The 19,079-nt window shown below is 61.3% G+C and overlaps 1 protein-coding gene across 2 annotated transcripts in view; it reads right to left on the bottom strand.

Moving 5' to 3' along the window:
* RYR1 (ryanodine receptor 1) overlaps window positions 1-19,079 on the bottom strand; it is a 78,869-nt gene that overhangs the window by 10,938 nt on the left and 48,852 nt on the right. Inside the window, exons 64-87 of one of the 2 annotated variants that reach the window (XM_067556744.1) lie at window positions 18,689-18,770; window positions 18,321-18,451; window positions 17,549-17,863; window positions 17,076-17,316; window positions 16,741-16,828; window positions 16,351-16,443; window positions 15,654-15,668; window positions 13,942-14,112; window positions 13,654-13,713; window positions 13,260-13,397; window positions 12,838-12,950; window positions 12,421-12,517; window positions 11,889-11,995; window positions 11,529-11,580; window positions 10,449-10,520; window positions 10,260-10,359; window positions 9,767-9,846; window positions 9,100-9,176; window positions 8,614-8,687; window positions 7,654-7,671; window positions 2,788-2,868; window positions 2,239-2,327; window positions 1,836-1,964; window positions 1,144-1,248 (exon numbers count right to left, since the gene is read on the bottom strand). In XM_067556744.1, coding sequence (XP_067412845.1) covers window positions 1,144-1,248; window positions 1,836-1,964; window positions 2,239-2,327; window positions 2,788-2,868; window positions 7,654-7,671; window positions 8,614-8,687; window positions 9,100-9,176; window positions 9,767-9,846; window positions 10,260-10,359; window positions 10,449-10,520; window positions 11,529-11,580; window positions 11,889-11,995; window positions 12,421-12,517; window positions 12,838-12,950; window positions 13,260-13,397; window positions 13,654-13,713; window positions 13,942-14,112; window positions 15,654-15,668; window positions 16,351-16,443; window positions 16,741-16,828; window positions 17,076-17,316; window positions 17,549-17,863; window positions 18,321-18,451; window positions 18,689-18,770 — 2,528 coding nt within the window. The remainder of the gene's footprint in view (window positions 1-1,143; window positions 1,249-1,835; window positions 1,965-2,238; window positions 2,328-2,787; window positions 2,869-7,653; window positions 7,672-8,613; window positions 8,688-9,099; window positions 9,177-9,766; window positions 9,847-10,259; window positions 10,360-10,448; window positions 10,521-11,528; window positions 11,581-11,888; window positions 11,996-12,420; window positions 12,518-12,837; window positions 12,951-13,259; window positions 13,398-13,653; window positions 13,714-13,941; window positions 14,113-15,653; window positions 15,669-16,350; window positions 16,444-16,740; window positions 16,829-17,075; window positions 17,317-17,548; window positions 17,864-18,320; window positions 18,452-18,688; window positions 18,771-19,079) is intronic. The other variant, XM_067556745.1, reaches the window with a different exon arrangement.

Below are 19,079 nucleotides of genomic sequence, written 5' to 3'. Positions count from 1 at the left end.
GGGACAAGCAGGATGGAAGGAAGGACGGAGAGGTGGCGGGTAGACGGATGAACGGGTGGATGGCTGGGAGGATGGATAGGATGCATGGATGGACGGATGAAGGGATAGGTGGACAGATAGGATAGGATGGATGGATTGACAGATGAAGGGCTGGGTGGACGAACAGACAAGGGTCCTGCTTGCTCCCATGCCCCCATCCCTTCATTTATTGTCATTTTGCCCCACGGCAGACCCTCCCTTTGCCATCTGCTGAGTGGGCAGCTGGGGGGGCCAGCCTATCTGGCCTGGTTGCTCCCCACCAGTGCTGCATGGGGGCCCACAGGGGCCGTTCCTCTGCCCCCTCCCTGCAGCAGGCAGACGCTGCGTCGGGAGCTGCGCCCTGGCCTGGAAGAGGTGTGAGGGCAGCCCTGCTGGGGGTGCGGGGCACTGAGCAGGGGTGGCTCATAAAGGAAGGCGAGACAGTGAAATACAAAAATGGGTTGGTCAAAGTACACCCAAAGCTGCTGCCATGGATTGGTGGGGGGCAGGGGGGAGAGGCCACGGATCGGGAGGGGGGAGGGCAGGCAGGGCACAGAGCATTCTGGGTTAGTGCGGCGATTAAAAGGGTCAAAAATCACTCACCCCAATCCACCCCCCCCAGCAATTCCGAGACCTACCGGGGTGTGGGGGGGTTATGATCGGGCGGCACTGACTCCTCTCCCAGCCGCAGCCCCGGACCGGAGCCAGCGGGGCGGACCGGAGCTGGCAGGGAGGGCAGGTGGCCCTCGATTGGATCTGAAACGGCGGGTGGGGGGCCCAGCCCGAGCGGACTAGGTGCCCACTAGACACCAATGTTTGCGGAGCAGCCCGGCTGGAGGGTCCGTCCTTTAAGGTGGCTGGGACCGGCCTGCAGACGTGGGAAATTCACCCCGGAGCAGCTGGCTACTGAACTGAGCAGGCTGGCTACTGAGGGCCTCAGAGACGCGACGGCTGGTGGCTCAATGCCTTCCCCACCTTCCTTCTGCGCCGCTGCCGGTCACAGAGCCGGGCCAGCCCCAAGGAGCTGGGCGACCCCCTGTGGGGGAGACAGCTTCCCCCCTCCGCGCCCCCACTGCTGCCCCCCTCTCCTCCTGCGCCTGGTGCTGGCAAAACGGCTGCAGTTACCTGGGCCAGCTTCATCATCATGTGGGCAAAGACATGGAGGAAGCCGACCACGGCGTCCCACAGCCTGCTGTGCGCCAGGCTCTGCTGGTTCCCTGTGCATGGGCCCTGCGGGAGACAGACGGGCACAGCTGTGGGCACAGCCGTGGGCACAGCCCAGAGCCAACAGCTGCAGAGACCAGCACGTCGCTTGCCAGCCACAGAACCCAAAACCCAGTTTCTAACAGTCCATGGGAACCCAAGCCCGGAGCGTAGACATGGACCCTGGGGGGTGGGGCGTGGGGGTGGTTATCCAGGGACCCCTTGCCTGGCGCAGAAATGCAGCCACCTCTGGGGTGGGGTGCGGGGCTGCTTATTCAGGGATCATCCCCATCCCGAGGGTCACAGCCGCATCTATTTACTTCCTTGCTGGTGCAGAGAATAGAAGAGGGTGGGGTGGGGGTGTAGCTGGACCTGGCTATACTGGGTTATGATCAAGCAGCAGGGCTGGGGGACCATACCTGGCTGTAGCAGGGGCCATGCCAGGGAGCTGTACCCGGCTGTAGCGGGGGCTGCACCGGGGGGTCGTACTTGGGCCGTGTCAGGGGGCCATACCTGGCTGTATCCAGCTGTACCAGGGGTGGCCGTACCCGGCTGTAGCAGGGCCATGCCGGGGGCCATACCCGGCTGTACCGGGGCCGCACCGGGGGCTGTACCTGGATGTACTCGGTCAGGCTGTTGAAGACCTGCTTGGCGACAGCCATAGCCTTGGAGAAGTTGCGCTTGCCCTGCTCATCGATGACATCCTTGCCCGAGTAGTACCAGTAGAAATCGCTGATGGACTCCTGGGGGGTGGGGAGGGTAGAGCTGATCCCTGACCTTGCCCCCCCACTGGCTGCAGGGCCAGTGGCTGGGCGGGTCCTGCCACCCCTGCCCAGAGCGCTCTGTGCTGGGAGCTGGCGGGGGGAAGGCTGTGTGCTGGGGCCCACCAGTACGGGAAGGGCTCTGAGGGCCCGTGCCCACTGGGGGGGCTCTGGGACCTATGCCTGCTGGTGAGGGTTCATGGGGGCCCATGCGCACTGGGGGGGCCGTGCCTGCCGGGGGGGGAGGGGCGCTGACCTGCAGCCGCAGCAGATAGTCCACGGTGCAGATGATGATGTTGATGGTGGTCGTGTTGCCCGTCTGCGTGCGCAGGTAGTTCTGGAAATCTGCCGGGGGAGACGCCGGGTCAGGCCCTCCCCGCCGCCGAGCGCTGCACAGACCCCTCGGCGCAGGGGGGCCGGGATGGGCAGGAGGGGCTTGTGCCGGGCTTGGTTCCCCACCCACACTGGCTTGGTCACAAGTCGGACCACCCGCAGTGCCCAGTCCCAGCACCCATTGACCCACATACCCACCCATTCACCCACCATCTCCATCCAGCCAGGCGCCCACCCGCCCTCCCGCCCCCTGCTCATCCTTCCCCCCAGCTACTTGCACTACCTGGCCATGAGCCCCCACATCAGCACCGCAATACCCGCCCCTGCAGCCATATACCCAGAGTATCTAGCTCCCTCCCATTCATGCACCCCAGTCCCCCATCACCCTCACGTTCCCCGCCCGGAGCAGCCACCCCTCCGCCTTGCTCCCTGGCCACATTGGGCTCTGGGCCCCCCCCCCCGCTGGCCGTACCGTTGTTGTGGCCCTCGCACAGGAGCTGCAGGAGCCGGAAGAGATCCTGCGTGAACTCATCGTCTGCCATCACCTTCTCTCCTAGAGCGGGGCGAGGGGAGGGGAGAGACAGAACTGGCCAACGTTAGCCGCAGCGACCGGGGGACGGGGCCTGGCGAGGGGCCAGCGGGGTTAGCACACACAGGGGACAGAGGCCGAGTGGCGAGGGGGGTTAGCACACGTGGGGCAGGGGCCAAGGGGCCAGTGGCAGCCAGGCAGCCCACACTCCAGCACACAGCACACAGGGACATCACCCAGAAGGCCTTGCTCGGGGCTCAGCTCTCTGAGGTCAAGAGGGAGTAACCCCAGAGTAAGGAGCAAGTAACCCCCACTCTGAGTGAGGAGTGAGTAATCCTGAGTGGAGAGCGAGTAACGAAGAAGTAAATCCTGAGTAAGGAGTGAGTAACCCTGGAGTAAGGAGTGCGTAACCCCCATTCTGGGTAAGGAGTGAGTAACCCCGAGTGGGGAGGGAGTAGTGAGGGAGTAACCCCCCGAGTCAGGAGTTCAGGATCTGGCCCACTGGTTTCCATGGGAGCTGAGCCCGAGCGAGGCCTGCAGGATTTAGCTCAGGTTAGTGGAGTCAGGCACCAAGCGTCTCATTAGGGCCCCAGGCGGCTCTTTTGAGCTGTTGCCTGTGGTGGATGGGGCGGGTAGGATATTGTTTCTTTTTGCCAGCTTGAAAACAATATCATCGCCACCTGACATCCCGGCACCAGCGAAGCTGGTCCCTGCGGGCTCCCGGCCTGCCCAGCACAGTGGGCAGTTTGGGGGGGAAGGAGGGAGATACAGAGAATTCACAGGGAGGAGGGAAGGGTGCTGGGGGAGAGGGACCATCACTAATGTTACTGGATGGTTTACTGGGGAGCCATTTGGTATTTATTGAAAAAACCTGTCAGGGGCCAAATCCTGACATTTGAGCTCAGCAAAGAGCCCACTAAAGACAGGTGGGAGTTTTGCAAGAGTAAAGTCGGAGTAACTAAGTAATGTCAGGGTAATGCTGGAATAACGCAGGAGCAGTCTCAGTATTGGAGTAGTAATGTCTGAGTAATGTAGGAGTAAAGTCCAAGTAACACAATATTGTAGGAGCCAAGTCAGAGTAACACGGGATGAATTCTGGGATGATGTCTGAGTAACGTCTGTCTCATCAGGTGCAGCTGGATCTGACTCCTGGCTGGTCAATAGGATTAGGGGCAATGGGCGGAGTCTGCCACACAGCCATCGTGCGACACTGGGCATTAAGGATGTTATGAAATCTGCTGGGGGCACGGGCTGTGTGCCTGGCTCCCAGGCGAATTCAGACACCCCACATGGCGTTAATGACCAGTCCCTTTTCCACTGTTCATGAAGTCGCCTTCTCCCCTTCACAGCTGGGGTTCGACTCCCCTCTCCTGCTTCCTCTCCCCTGATCACTGGGGATCATGGCGCTGGGGGAGCAGGGCAGGAAGAGCTCATCAAAGGTCATCTCGCCCAGACCTAGCTAGCAGGTGGGTTGCCCCCGATTGTGTCTGCTGCTGCACTATTTAAAGAGACAGGTGTGTGTGTGACAGTAACAATCCCCAAAACCACCACTTACTGGACTTACTACACAGATACCACCACAATATTAGAACAGAGATACTGCAAAGATGCTACTACATTGTTAATACACAGATACTACCACAATATTAGAACAGAGATACTGCAAAACAACTACACAGTTACTACACAGATACTCCCACACTGTGACCAGACAGATACTACAAAGTCATAATCCCATTGTTACCACAAAGATACTACAAAGTTACTACGACAATATTAGTACAGGAATGCTGCAAGAATTGTTACTACATCGTTACTGCACAGGTACTCTGAAGATACTACTACAAAGACCATGAAAATACTCTTACATTGTTACTTCAAGGACACCACATTGATACTCCAAACAGACTACAAAAGCACCATATAGTTATTACAAAACCACCACAAAGCTCCCATGAAGATACTACTACATTGTTACTACAAGACACCACATTGTTACTACAAAGATACCACAGAGATGCCATATCACTTCTAGAAAGACACAATGATACTATGCACATTTGATCTCATCGATACTCCAAAGATGTCACAACATTCCTAGAAAGCTAACACACAGTTTCTATGAAGGTACATCACTGCTATGGTGTTGCTATGAAGACACCAGTGTTACTACGGAGAAAGCAGGTTCTTACTACACAGGTACTACAGTCTGCTATCGAGTTCATTGGAATCTGTTCAATCCAAGGGCTATTGGCCAGGACCCACTGATGCCCGCAGCCCTGGGGAGAATGGCGAGGGCTGGGGGAGGAGCGCGCAGCGACAAGGTCTCAGGCTGGGTTGGCTGTGGGCAGGGGGCTGGGGACGGTGGACGATGCCTTGTCCGCCCTGAGGCTGCAGGGTGGCGATGTCCTGCAGAGTCCTTGCCCTGGGGCGGATGCAGAGCGGGCGAGTGCCTGATGAGAGCAGGGAACGTGGCTCACAGAGACGGCACCGGAGCGCCCCAGTTCCAGTGCAAGGGGCGAGGGGGTGCGGTTAGTGCTCAGCGCAGATCAGGAGGAGCCGTGCCCGGCAGGCACCAGCCCCAGGCTGCCGGGGGCTCGCTGGGGGCGGGGTGTGGCCTGAGCTGCAGGACATGCCACATGGAGCCACGGAAACCCTCCTCCCCTCCCACGAGGCTGATCAGAACCCCTGAGCCTGACACACCCCACGGGGGGAGGGGACAGGAACCGTTTCCTGGCATGGCACAGCACGGCACAGCAGTCACTGCAGCTCCCCTGCTGGGTCTGCCCACCATAACAAACCAGCTCCCGCGGGAGACCCTACCATAACAAACCAGCATCCCTTGCTGGGTCTGCCCGCCCACCATAACAAACCAGCTCCCGCGGGAGACCCTACCATAACAAACCAGCAGCCCTTGCTAGGTCCGCCCGCCCACCATAACAAACCAGCCCCCCCCCCACCCCAGGAGACCCTACCGTAACAAACCACTGCACTCTGCTGAGTCTGTCCACCATCCCAAACCAGCCCCGCCTATGAGACCCTATCATAACAATCTATCTGCCCACCCTAACAAACCAGCCTCCCCCCACAGGAGACCCTACCATAAGAAACCAGCCCCCTTCCCAGGAGACCCTACCATAACAAACCAGCACCCCTGGGTGACCCTAGCATAGCAAACCAATAGTTGCAATGGAGTGGATAAGATAGATAGATCAGAGGGTTTTTTAAAATTTAAATTAAATACAGGTTTATTTTTTAAATATAAACCTATTTAAAATTCAATTGGAAACTGATAACCAGTGCCCAGGCCTACATTTATAAACCGTTCAAACAATGTAACCCAAATACAGAACCGAAGATTCAAGCCCGTCCACATTTGCTGCCACATTTCCCAGAAAGGCGCCATGCTGAACTGGCGCAAAGCTGGCTGAGTCCCGGGAGTCGCCGTTTTCTGATGGGCTAAGCCAGCTTCTGGCAGCGTCTGCCTCTTCTGCAGGGCAGAGAAAATATTTTATCCAACTAGTTCAATTCACTGGCCAGGGCAGCCAAAGTTCAGAGAGCGACTGGGAGCTGGAAAAGCAGGAAAGCTTGTTTCCTTCCCCCATCTCGGCGAGGACGAGATCTACTATCTCTACAATCGCAAAGGCCACGGAGACCAAGACCAGCTACCACAACTCACTAGCTACAGATGCTTCCTTCACTGAATGAATCAGCTCATTTTAAGTGCAAAACAGCTCCCACTAAACCTTTTTTGGGGAACGGTTCCTGCCCACTGACGGTCGTTTGCTTTCATTCCAAGGCTGGCTTTGTGCATCTGTAACCAAATCGGACATTTCCACGCTAACGGAGCTTGACACAAATCCCCCGTAAAAACTGCATTGGTGTCTAACAAGAAAGGCACCGTTCGCCCTCCTCTAAAATAACCACAGCCGGTGAACTGGCAGACTCTGAGTGGAGGGAAGCTGAGCTACGCAACCTGGAAATAAACATGATCAGCTGGGGTTATTCTCCTGCCGGCAGAAGCAGCCCCAAGTGCCATGAAAAAGCTCCACTTGGCTGCCCGTCGCTGGGGCCAAACGGCCACCCAGCGATGGAACTGGAGCCCTTGGCAGGGAAATGAATACAAAATACTGAACGCAAAACCCGCTTCAGAGCAATGGTTGAAATCTAAGTTTCCTGCTGCTGATTTAAATCCCTTGGACTGAGACCAATCACGCTGAGCGCAGACTCAGCCAGGAGCAACTCTACAATAACAAGCCACCGTACACACCCAGCAGCACACAGACCCCCGACAATAAGTGAGCATGTGTGGCCACTGACCCCTGAGCATCCATGCGGTAATAAAGCAGCCTGGGCAGTCCAGCCCAGCAACACAACAATCCATGAGCACACCCCAGTACTTGAAAGACCCTACAATAACAAATTGGTGTGCTTAGCTCCTGCATCATGCCCCAGCAATCCTACAATAACAAACAGGCATGCTTACCTCCTACATCGCCCCCCAGCAACCCTACAATAACAAACCAACGCGCGGCTAGCCTCAGCTCAGTTCCCTACACTAAACACAGCAGCACTGGCAGGCTGGAGCTCACAGGCAACCCTACAGTAACAAAGACAGAGCTGCCCCTCCCCCACAGCCCCAACACGCCAATTTCCCCTTCCATCGCCCAAAGCTGCCCCCTCCCCCGAGGGATCGGCAGGGCCCCTGTGGGGGCAGGGGATTCTGATCAGCCTTTGGCGCTGGGCCAAGCCCACCAGGTTAGAAAACAGACCAAGAAAAAGAAACCACCATAGAAGCAGGTTATTTACCATTTTCCCGACGGATGACTGGGGGCGCCAGTGAGATGGGGGTAGGGGGAGGGAAGAGAAGGGGGGAGAGAGGAGGTGAGTGCAACACGTCACAGCACAAAGGAAAAGGAGATGATTAAAACCAGATTAACGCCATTAATGTGGAGTCGGAGGCGCCCCAGGCGGGGCAGGGGTGGGGGCGTTATTACAGTCGGATTAATAGCAGCGCCTCACTCTGGGGGGGAGCCCGCAACCACACGGCAGCTGTGAACACACACCGAGGGTGGGGAGGGGCCGCGGTGGAAGGAGGGGGAGGGGGCCCTGGTGCCCCATCAGCCCTGAGCCGCAGGTCCCCCCAGCAGAGATGGGACGTGGGGCTAGATGGGCCCGGTCCCGTGAGACCAGCTCATCCGGCCCTTCCCAGCAGCTGTCGCAGGATCAGCCCCTGCCGGACACCCAGGACTGCCCTGGGGTGGGGGGCAACTCATCTCGCTGTCCCCCATGATGACCCGCCCTAGACCATCCCCCCCCTCGCCAGGGGTGCCCCCAGAGCTGCCCTCCCCCCCTCCTCCTGGTGGCTCTTCCTGCTCACCCCAGGGCAGGCTGGGATTGCGAGGAGAGGACGGATTGAACCCGGGACCTGCAGGGCTCAGGGAGAGGCCTGTTAGCTCAGAGGCTCCAGCGGCCATGATCCCAGCACCGGCCACTAGCATGAGTGACCCTGTCCCAAGGGCTGCTGGGATTGGGGCCTGGGGTCCCCCGAGGCCATCACTCACTTGCTACAGCGGCATCCCCCACCCCCAGCTCCATAGGCTAAGAAGAAGGGGGGCAGAGGTCTGCAAGGCTGGGGCTGAGATGGGGGGTCTGGGCAGGGAGGGTTGAGGGGCAGAGATCTGTGGGGCTGGGGCTGAGATGGCTGAAGGCCATGTCTGAGGAGGCAGCAGCCAGGATGACGGGTGAAGGGGGGCAGCGCAGACTCACTTGTTCCTTCCTCCGTCACCATGCCCAGCCCCTCAGCCTTGTTCTGCCTCTCGAAGGCGTTGAGGTCCAGGACGCTGCGGGGAGAAATGGGGGTCAGGGGAGGCCATGGCTTCCTGCCTGCCATTGACATCAACCCTTTGCTCCCCCAATGCACCACGGGGGACAGGATCAAAGCTTCACATAGCCCAGCCCCCACCCTGGGATGCCGCTTTGGGGAAGGGGGATCGGTGTCCCCTATGGCTGGCTCCCCGCTGGTCAGGTTCCCCCAGGTGGGACCACGGGGGGCGGGGGAACAGCTGGCACCAAAGGCCGGTGGGTGGCACGGGGGTGCGAGGGGTAAAATGAGAGTGATGGAGACAGGCCGGACACAAGAAGGAAGAGGAGAGTGGGGGGGACCAGCTTGGCTGGAGGGGCCTGCAGGGGAGGAATGGACACAGGCTGGGACAGACGGACAGAAGGGGATGCATGACGGATGATCCCGCTCACCTGCACGTCTGCATCAGCGCCTGCACGCTCTGGAAGAAACCCACCTCCCGCTTCTCCTTCAGGTAATCCAGCATTTTCTGTGGGGACAAAGGCAGCGTCAGCGACCTTAATGGCGACTCAGCCACTATTCCCTCATTACTCGGCCCATCCACTCTCATTACTCTGCCATTACTCGACCCATCCACCCTTGTTACTCAGCCCATCCTCCAGCCTGTCGTCTCGTCTCGTTACTCAGGCTATCCTCCTTCATTATTCAGCCTGTCCTCCCTTGTTACTCAGCCCATCCCCCTTTACTCAGCCATTACTCAGCACATCCTCCCTTGTTACTCAGTGCATACCCACTAATTACTCAGTCATTACTCAGCACTTTCTCCATCATTACTCAGTGCATATTCGCTCATTACAAAGCCGTTACTCGCTGCACACTCCCCTTGTTAATCATGGCACAAGCCCTCATTACCTAGCACTCATTTGCCTGTTACTTAGTAGTTACTAACAAGTTACTTGGACAGGATTTGCTTGTTACTCAGCACTTGGCCATACTTCATGTGCTCCTCAGCCTTTACGCAGCTGTTACTCGCTGGCTCAATGGGAGCTTTGCCTGCGTAAGGACTGAGTGAGCTGCTGGGGCCCTGGCCCCGGGAGCAGAGTGATGCTGGCGCCATACCTGCTGCACTTCCACGTTGCCTCCGTTCAGGATGGAGATGCCCAGCTTGAGGGTGGAGGACACCATGGCGCCCGGTTCCCCTGCCAACCACCAAGGCAGCACCAGTTACCACACAGGGGCATCGGAGGTGTGTATGCAGAGTTTAACGCCCCGCCCCACAGGGGATCTGGGAGATGCTCGAAGCAGGGGTCACAGTGACAGGGCCCCCAATTGGCACAGAGGCTTAGAGACGAGTAATACACACAGTGTGCACCACGAGGATGAGGGCATGGGGCTTCCCAACCCCCACCCTAGCCCTCGGGCATCAACCCCAGCCCCTGCCCCACCAACCCCCACCCCACGCCCCGGCATTGGTCCCAGCCCGTACGTACACCCCAGCCTGGAATGTCGCCCACATGCTCCTCACCCCCTAACCTGCCAGTCCCCCATCAAGCCACCCAACTGCTCCCTGCCCCCGGCGAGCGTACAAGGGGCGTGCCAGGGGCTGTCTCACCTTTGCAGGCACTGATCATCTGCAGCACCATCTCGGCCGCCCCACGGTTGTGCAGCCGCGACTGCTGGTAGAGCAGCTTCTGCTTCTCCATCTCCTTCTCCTGCAGGGTGGAGACACGAGGTTCACACAGGCAGGCAAAGGCTGGGGGACCCGCAGGCGGGCCAGGACCACAGGGAGGGGACCATCTACCTCAAAGGAGCCTTCAGCCTCCTCCTCATCTTTCTCACCACCTTCCTCTTCATCTTCTTCAATATGACAGCTCTGGGGGCGAGAGGGAAGCCAGGGTGAGGGGTGCTTTGGAGACTGATTCCCTCCCTCCAATCTGGATACTATGCCATTACTCCAGAGATACTCCACTGGTACTCTGGAGATACCACACTGTTAATACATTGTTATTCTAGTGACATGACACCCTTATTACTCTGGAGATACTATACCATTACTTCAGAGTCAGTTTAGTATTGTTACTCCAGAGATATTATACAGTTACTCCAAAGATAGTGTGCCATTAGCACATCGTTACTCCAGAGACACTCTGCTGTTTCTCTGTCATTACTCCAGGGATATGACACTGTTACATATAGACATACCATAACCATTAGTACCTTGTTACTTCAGCTACACTACATTAGTACTATGGAGCTTCTCCAAAGACACATGCTACTACTCCAGAGATACAAAGCTGTTACTCCATCATTACCACAGAAATATGACAGTATTACAAAATTACTGTTAAAACACTAATTACCCCCAAATTACTCCACCATTGCTACATCGCTGCTCCAAAGATACCACGCAATTATTCCATAAATACCACATAGCTGCTATGCCATTGCTACTCCAAAGATACTATGCCTTTACTCCCAAGTTACAATATTGTTACTACTGCCCACAGGGCTGTGACCTGGGGGTTCCTCCAGCCACTCCAGAGTAGCAGGAGCAGAAGTTTGTAAGTTGTGGAGGAAGAGTCTGCAAATCTGCAGTGGGGGGGAGAGTCCAGGGAGGGAAGGATTCAAATCCTCTGCTGCTTTAATACCCAAAGAGCCAGGTTCAAATCTGACTCCCCGCACGATTGGGACAAGTCCGATGGGCTCTACTGAGGATACTCAAACCAGCCTCAGTAAATGATGGGGAGGTAAAGAGGGAGGAAGACACACGTTGAACGGGGCCAGGGGCATTCAATGGGGGGGAAGGTAATGCGCCGGGCAGGGCTAGGGAGGCTGAGTGGGATCGGCTGCGAGAGGCTGGTGTGGACTTGGGGTCACTCACCTTCGCCATGATGTCCGCGTAGGCCATGTACAGATAGTCCTCATCTAGTTTGCTGAAAGGCAGAGCACAGGCCAGAGTCAGAACCAAAATCACATGCTCCAGAGCGGCCAGCCAAATCTTTCTGCAACAGACACTGAACCCCCACCCCTCCCAGCACTGGGGACAAAACCCAGAAGTCCTGGCTCCCAGCTCCACCCCCCCCCACTCTAACCACTAGACCCCACTCCCCTCCCAGTGCTGGGGATAGAACCCAGGAGTCCTGGCTCCTGCAGGTGATTCACTCCCTGGGCTCCTCAGCTCAGGCTGTTCCCCAGGCTGGGTTGCTAAGGTTTGGACACCTCCCCTGCACCCAGCACCCACCTCTTCTCCGTCAGTGCCGTCCGGCTGAAGTGCAGGATGAGCTGGTGCAGGGGGTCAGGCTTCTTCTCCATCTGCTCTTCCTCCTCCTCCTCCTCCTCACCCAGTTTCTGCTCCCCCCAGCAGGACGGCAGAGAGTCAGCAGCTCCAAACCTGCCTAGCGTCCCCACTGCAGATGGCCTGGCCTGCCTGGCTTCCCCACACCCAGCACATGGGACCCAGAGCCTGCTCCCAACCCCGCTCCCACCCCTACCCATCCCTCCCTCCCCCTTGGCCCCCCAGCTCTGACCCCGCACCACTGAAATCCTGCTGCCCCCAACCCCCCGGGGTGCCAGGCCTGGCCATCAGCGGCCGCAAGGACGATGGTGTGAGAACAGGGAGAGGGTGGGAATAGAACCCGGGCGCCCGGATGGGGACAGAACCCAGGAGTCCCGGTGGGACCCAGAGCCCAGGCAGGGCTGGGACCCAGGTGTCCTGGCTGCAGACATGAAAAGTTCACTCCTCTCCCCGAGCCCTTCCTCTCCCGCCAGCTCACGGCCAGGTCGTCGATCATCCTGTCCTCGAAGGCGTGCTCCTCTGTGACAATCCAGGACGTCTTGTAACTTTCCAGGAACATGTTACAGGCCCGGTGCCTGGGGGAGGGGGGAGATCAGAGGCCTGGCAGGGCAACTGGGACACGCTTGGGGGCCAGGGATTGAGCCAACCCTCTCCCCCCCGGCCACACTCGCTGACCAGTCAGCATCCGGGAGGCCAAGGGGGTGCAAAGGGCCTGGCCAGCAGCTGGGGCTGGTAGAGCTGAGATCGTGGACCCAGCGGGGTGCTGGGGGCACTGTGGATCCCAGGGTGGGTGAGTGGTTCGGGAGGTGGAGCCCATAGAGGGGGAGGACAGGATGGGGGAGGGCCCCATGGCGGGGGCAGGGTGTCCCTGGCGGGGGAGGGGGGGGGCACTGACCTGGGCAGGTTGTAGAGCGGTGTCATGCGGAAACAGGCGACCACAGCGCGACGGCGCTGCTTCGACAGCAGCTTGTGCCACACAGCCTTCTTCGACTTGAAGGGGTGCTCAGCCTGCGGGGGCGGGATTAGAGCTGCAGGCCCCAGCCCAGCCGCGCCCCTGCCTCCCCGCTCCCCACAGTCCCCCCTGTTCTCACTGCCCCACCCCGCCCTCCCCTTCCATGTCCCTGCCCCTCCCAGCCCCGCAGCCCCTCTCCTGCCCCCCCAGTGCCCTGTCCCTGCCCCTCTCCTGCCCCCCCAGTGCCCTGTCCCTGCTCCTCCCCAACCCCCGGCCTCCCCACCCACAGCCCCTCCTCTTCCCAGCCCCTCATCCCCTCCCCAGCCCCCAAGTGCCCCTGCTCCCTCTTGCCCCCCGCCCCTGACCTGCTCCAGGTGGAAGAGCACGGCCGACACCTCCTGCACCCGCCGCACGATCTTCTCAGGCTTGTTGGCGTCCTCGGCCTTGCCCGCCATCTCGCGGTACAGGGCCATCTGCCAGCGCATGGAGGCCGGGTTCTCGCACTGCGGCCAAGGGGGTGCTGTCAGACACGGCGCCCCGGGGACAGGCCCCCACCATGCCGGGGGATGGAGTGGGGGGACGTGCACTGATCCACAGGGCGAGGGGGGGGCAGGCCCGGAGCCTGGGTGCCCTGGGGCGGGCCACAGTCTGTGGCACCGGTGGGAGACAGGGGGGCCGTCCCATGGCATGGGAGGAAAGGGAGGGTCAGACCGTGGAACCCGGGGGAAAAGGGAGGCCAGCCCGGGGGGCGAGACTCACCTTGCCCTGCAGGTGCAGATTGTTGTTGAGGAATTCCCGCACCTCCTCGTCGGTGTCTTTCTGGGGTGGGGAGGAGGCACAGCTCATCAGCCAGGGCGGGCTCAAGGAGCGCCCCCAGCACAAGCCCCTCCCTCCAGCTGCTCATCACCACCCCTTCAGCCCCTCCCCCCAGTAGTGCCCCCAGCTCACTGCACCCCCACTGGCAACAGTCCTTCTCTTCCACCACTGGCTCCTCCCCTTACCCCCTGGCTCCGCCCCCTGCTCTCCCAGCTCCTCCCCCCAGCTCACCAGGGCGTAGCGGCCCTTGGCCAGGGTGATGAGCTCCTGGTCGGTTGGTGAGCACATGTTGAGGCCGATGGGCAGCATCTTCTTCAGCGTAGCCACGATGAGCGAGGTCTGCACAGAGTAGCGATCCCCCCGCCGCTTCTTCTTGGTCCGCTCCTGCTCCGAGCTGCCTGCCTGGGGGGCAAGGAGGGGTCACAGCAAGGCCCTGGCAACAATCCCCCCCAGGTCCTCCGCCTCCAACCAACATGCCAAGGCAGAAGCATCCAGCCGCAGCAGCGCCTGGCTAGCCCCGCCCCTACCAAGTTGGAGGGGTGGGGCTTCCCATAAGGGGCGGGGCTTCCCATCCCCGTGGGGGGAGGGGAGGAGCAGGGCCACTTTGCAAAGGGTGAAAAGGCAAAGATGGCTGAGAAACCCCTGGGGAGATGCCCCCCAGGGGACAGGATCGCTCAGCTGGGGGGAGACGCCCCCCCATGGTGCAGGATCGCTCAGTGATGGACGCTGACAACTGGGGAATCTGTCTGTGCAAGTGACGATCCGGTTCCGAACCCACCCGCCCAATGCCCCTGTGTGAGCGTCACCCCAGCTGGCTTGTACCACGTCAGGCCCCCCCGGTGCAGACGGGGGCTCAGGGCTCCCCCCCATTCCCCTGGAGACAGTCAGCAAACTCCGGCCTCGGGAGCCCCAGGTCACCGCAGCCCCTGGGACCTTGGAAAGCGCACAGGGGCAGGAGAAGAGGCAGCGACCCGCCGGAAAACCCAGGGCCCGAGGGCTCCCCAAGGGAGAACCCCCCAGCATGTCATGGGCTGCACGAGGGTGCCCTGGGTGGGGTCTAGAGGGGTTGATCCCCCCCCAGGACACCACAGCTCAGTGCTGACCGTAGACCCCTAGAGGGGGCACGTACCGGGAAGGGAGTGACCAGGGGGTGGGACAGCACAGACACAGCCCTCCCGGGGATGCTCCCATCCACCCCCCAGCAGCTGCACCCCCACCCCATGGCACATGCAGCCCAGCAGGCAGCGGGGCAGCATCATCGGCCTGTGACATCCCCGAGCGCCACCTCCTCCTGCCGGGGTGTCACATGGGGCGATGATGAGCTCCGTGATCTGGGGCGGGGGGGTGAGAACAGGGACTGGACCCATTCCCCCCGCCCCCCAGCTTTGCACAGCAAGAGCCTGGGGGAACCACGCTGGTTCGGATCAGGAGTCAGAGAGAGCCGGTGCGGCGCATGCTGCTTCAGGGCTGAGTGAGCTGGGGGCGAGGGGCAAAGGCTGGGGGGTAAATCCCCCACGCCAGGCCCCACGTCACCGGTAAAAAGCCCTGGCAGGGGGAAGGCGGCGCAGAGCCTACAACACGGCTGCGGGCCGGGTGCACTGGGAATTGGGGGCTGCGGGTGCTAGGGACATGTGGGCTAGGGACTGGGGGGCCAGGTGCACTGGGGGGCCAGGTGCCTAGAGACCCATTGGGCCAGGCACAGAGGGTGCCGATGCTCTCCCAGCTCTTGGGGTGCAGGGGGCCCCTGCCAGCCCCTGGGCCGTGCAAAACAGGGTGTCACGTCCACGCGACCTCCTGGGAGAGGGGGCGGGGGGCAGCCCAGGGAGCGGGCTGAGGAGGACTCCGCCACTGGGGAGGCAGGGCGGGGCAGGGGGCTGGCAGATCAGACACAGACACAAGGCACCATGCGGTCTCTGCGCGGCCAAAGAGAAGTGAGACGCTACCTGGCCTTCTCCAGACTAAAGGCACCCGGCGGGGAGAGAAGGGAGACAAGACAGAAGAGACATGTTAGATGGGCAGCGACCCCCCCGTGGCGGCTGCAGAACGGGCCCTGGACAAGAGTGGGGCCGCCCGAGGGCCAGCGCCCCAGAGACCAGATATGGGGGGCTGGCGGGATTGTGCGGGGGGTGGCATGTCTGGCGCTCGCAGAGCAGATCGGGGAGCTCACAGGATGGTGCCTCTGGAGGTTAGATGCGGGGCAGGAGGTGGCAGGATGGATCCCTTGAGACTGGATTGGGGGGCAGGGATGGCAGGACGGCGCCTCTGGAGACTGGATGGGGGCTCATGGGACCATGCCCCAGCACCCATAGCGTGGATCAGGGTGGCTCACTGAGTCCCTGGCCGCCCCCACCCCAGTCCCCAGCACAAGGCTGACGGCTCATTGGATCCATGCCCCTTGGGTCCATTCTCCACTGGGGCTGCGCTCTCCTCCCGCTCGCCTGGCCAGACCCATGGGCCGGGCGCCGTGCAGGACAGGCCCTGGGACAAGAAGTGGCAGTGAATGATGCGCTCGCGCCGCACAAGCGTTTCCATAGGGGTTGGACCGTTGCCCTGGCCCCGAGACCAGGCACCTCTGGAGCTGGGCTGCTGGGTAACCGGGCCCGGCAGCGTCCAGGCGGCAGCCGGCCCGGGTGGCCTCACCTTGGACATCTTGCTCTTGCTATCAGCCGTCAGGAAGGACATGTTGTTAATCTCGTTCTGCACCACAAAGTTCTGCTCCTCCCGTTTGAAATTCTGGGGGGAAGGGGGGATGGACAGGGTGAGCCGCGCCCCTGGTTAGAGTTGCCCTCCTGCAGCCTGATGCCCCCGCCCCGCCCAGCCCAGCCCCCCAGCGCTACTGGGGGACCCTCCATCCAAACAGGACCCAGCCCCAACTCTGCTTAGTGCATGTCAGTTCCCCGGCACCTTCCCACTCGTCCCCCTTTCACATCTCTGCCCCCAGCACCTCCCCACTCGTTCCCCATCTCCGTCCCCACCTGGAACCTCCCCACTCAGCACCTCCCCACTCGGCCCCGCCCCCACCCCACTTACGTGCGACTTGGACCAGTAGATAAAGATCTCGCCCACCATGCGGAACAGCTCCTCAGCATCCGAGTTGGGCATCATCAGCCACTTGGCCCTGAGAACCCACAGGGCACTGTCAGAGGATGCCCCCTGCCCCCGTCCCTGCTCCTGCCCAGTGCTAACAGGGCCCCAGCGCCCAGGGATCTGAGCTCCAGCAGCATTTGAACCAGGGACCCTGCTACCTGAGGCTGGAGCAGCAGGAGCCCTGAGGGGGCGGGGCCTGGCTTGGGAGGCCCCCGCCGTGGCACTCCCAGGCCAGGGCCCGCCCCCGCCGTGGCACTCCCAGGCCAGGCCCCGCCCACCTGTTGTTGTCCACGTAGCGGATGAGCAGCGGGTACAGGGCGTACAGGTCCCGGCAGAGCACCGAGAACTCGTCGCGGATCAGCAGCTCCGCGTCCTCTGACTCGGCCTTGGCCTCCAGCCGCAGCTGCTCCTCCTCGGCCACCACCTTCCCCGAGCGCTTCGTCAGCTTCGCCATGGTGGGGATGAAATGCGAGCGCAGCAGCTCGGGCCGTGCCTTGCTCACGATGGGCTGGGCAAAGACTGGCGGGATGGGGGTCAAGGGTCAGAGGAAGATAACCCCCCCTTTGCCCAGCCAGTGCCCCCCCCCGGGGCTGGATCAGAGCCGGCACCCCCTAGATGAGACCTCCACCCCGAACACCCCCTAGAGGGGAAAAGGCCCCTGCCCCATTCCCTGCCCCCCTGAGCCAGCCAGGCCCCTGGATCAGAGCCGGTGTCCCCAGAGAGGAAGATCCCAGGCCCTCGCCCCCGGTACCTGCCAGCCTCTTCATCCAGGAGGCCTCGTCGATGCCCAGGTTGTTGACGATGATACGCAGGACGTTGCCCAGCAGGGTGTTGAGGTGCTCGGAGGTCACTTCGGTGCAGCAGGGTCCCTGGGGGCAGGTCTCGGGGCCCTTCTCCCACCAGCGCAGCAGGTAGTTGCACAGCATGGGCAGTGTCACCTCAATGACGTGCGGCATCTCGGTGTAGCGGGCGCCCGACTCCGCCAGCCCGCTGATCTCCTTCATGAGCCGCTCCAGCTCCGGGATGTCAAGGCACATCTCCTCCACACAGCTGGGCAGCCCCAGGACTGCGGGGAGCAGGCGTGAGCGCCCGGGGGGCAGCCCGTCCCCCAGCCCCAGGGACGCCTCCATGGGGAAGGGGTTGCCCGGGATTTCATCGGGTGGGCAGAGTTACATGGTGGGGTCACCTGGGAACTCCTGAGCCTCAGGGACAGCCCCACAGTGTGTGGGGTGGTCACACGCAGCTGCCCCAGGGCTTGGGGGGGGCCGTACAGGCAGGATTCCCAACCCACAGGGATACCCCCCAAAGGGCATGGGGAGCTCACACAGGAGTCCACAGCACCAGGGACACCCCCGCAGTGCGTAGTGGAGCCATAAAATGGGGTGCCCTTCAGGGTCCCAAATATGGCCACGATCCCCGTGGGGCTCTGGACCCTTCCAAAGGACGAGCCCCAAACCGAAGGTCCTGGGGGGCCCCGCCCTGTCTGTGAGGGGCCGATGGGGGGGGGGGGCAGGGACACTCACTGGCGCGCTCCCGCGGCGACTTGGTGGTGTAGACGGAGCAGGGGTTGTGTGCGTTCAGGTGTGGCTCCAGGAAGGCCACGGGCATCGCGGCTGCCAGACGGGCCAGGCATTCACCCAGGGCGGGACGCTGCCTGGGGCGGGGAATCAGAGACCCTTTGGCTGGACAGCTGTCCCCATCCAGCTCCCTCGCCCCACCCAGCTCCATCGCCCCGTACCCCCCTCAACCCCCACCCAGCTCCATCACCAAGCTGTGCCCCACACTGCACCTCCATTGCACCCCTTGGGCACGTCCCCCACCCTCCTCTGTCCTCCCTTCTCCCCCTCTGCTGCCCCCTGGCTCTGTATCCCTCACTCTGCCCCCTGCTCACCTCTCCACGTAGGGGTTCCGGGTGGTGCCCAGCGAGTAGATGCTACACAGGGCCCGGTAGCAGGAGACCTGGACGTCATCCACTGGGGCGGGAAGGGGGCAGATCAGGGCAGGCGTCGCTTCCCCCCCATTCCCATGCACTCGGTTAGGGGGCTGCCCCCCCAATACATGCGTACTGAGGGGGAGGCGCTGTCATCCCTGGATCCTGGCAGTGATTCACCACGGAAACTGGGGCTGGGGGCCGCCCCGCTAGGAGGGGGGAGCTGCTCCTTGGCACCAGTCACATGAGTGGCGTGGACTGTCTGGGGCCTGGGCTGCCAGCCCCAACTGGGCCATGGGGGTCCGGCTGCACCCCCGCTGCCCCTTCCCCCACCCCCTACTGCCTAGCTTTC

Source organism: Emydura macquarii, unplaced genomic scaffold (assembly GCF_026122565.2).
Source record: "Emydura macquarii macquarii isolate MOO-44397 ecotype Brisbane River unplaced genomic scaffold, CSIRO-AGI_Emac_v2 contig_1790, whole genome shotgun sequence".
Lineage (NCBI taxonomy): Eukaryota > Metazoa > Chordata > Testudines > Chelidae > Emydura > Emydura macquarii.
This window is presented reverse-complemented; position numbering and strand designations above follow the sequence as displayed.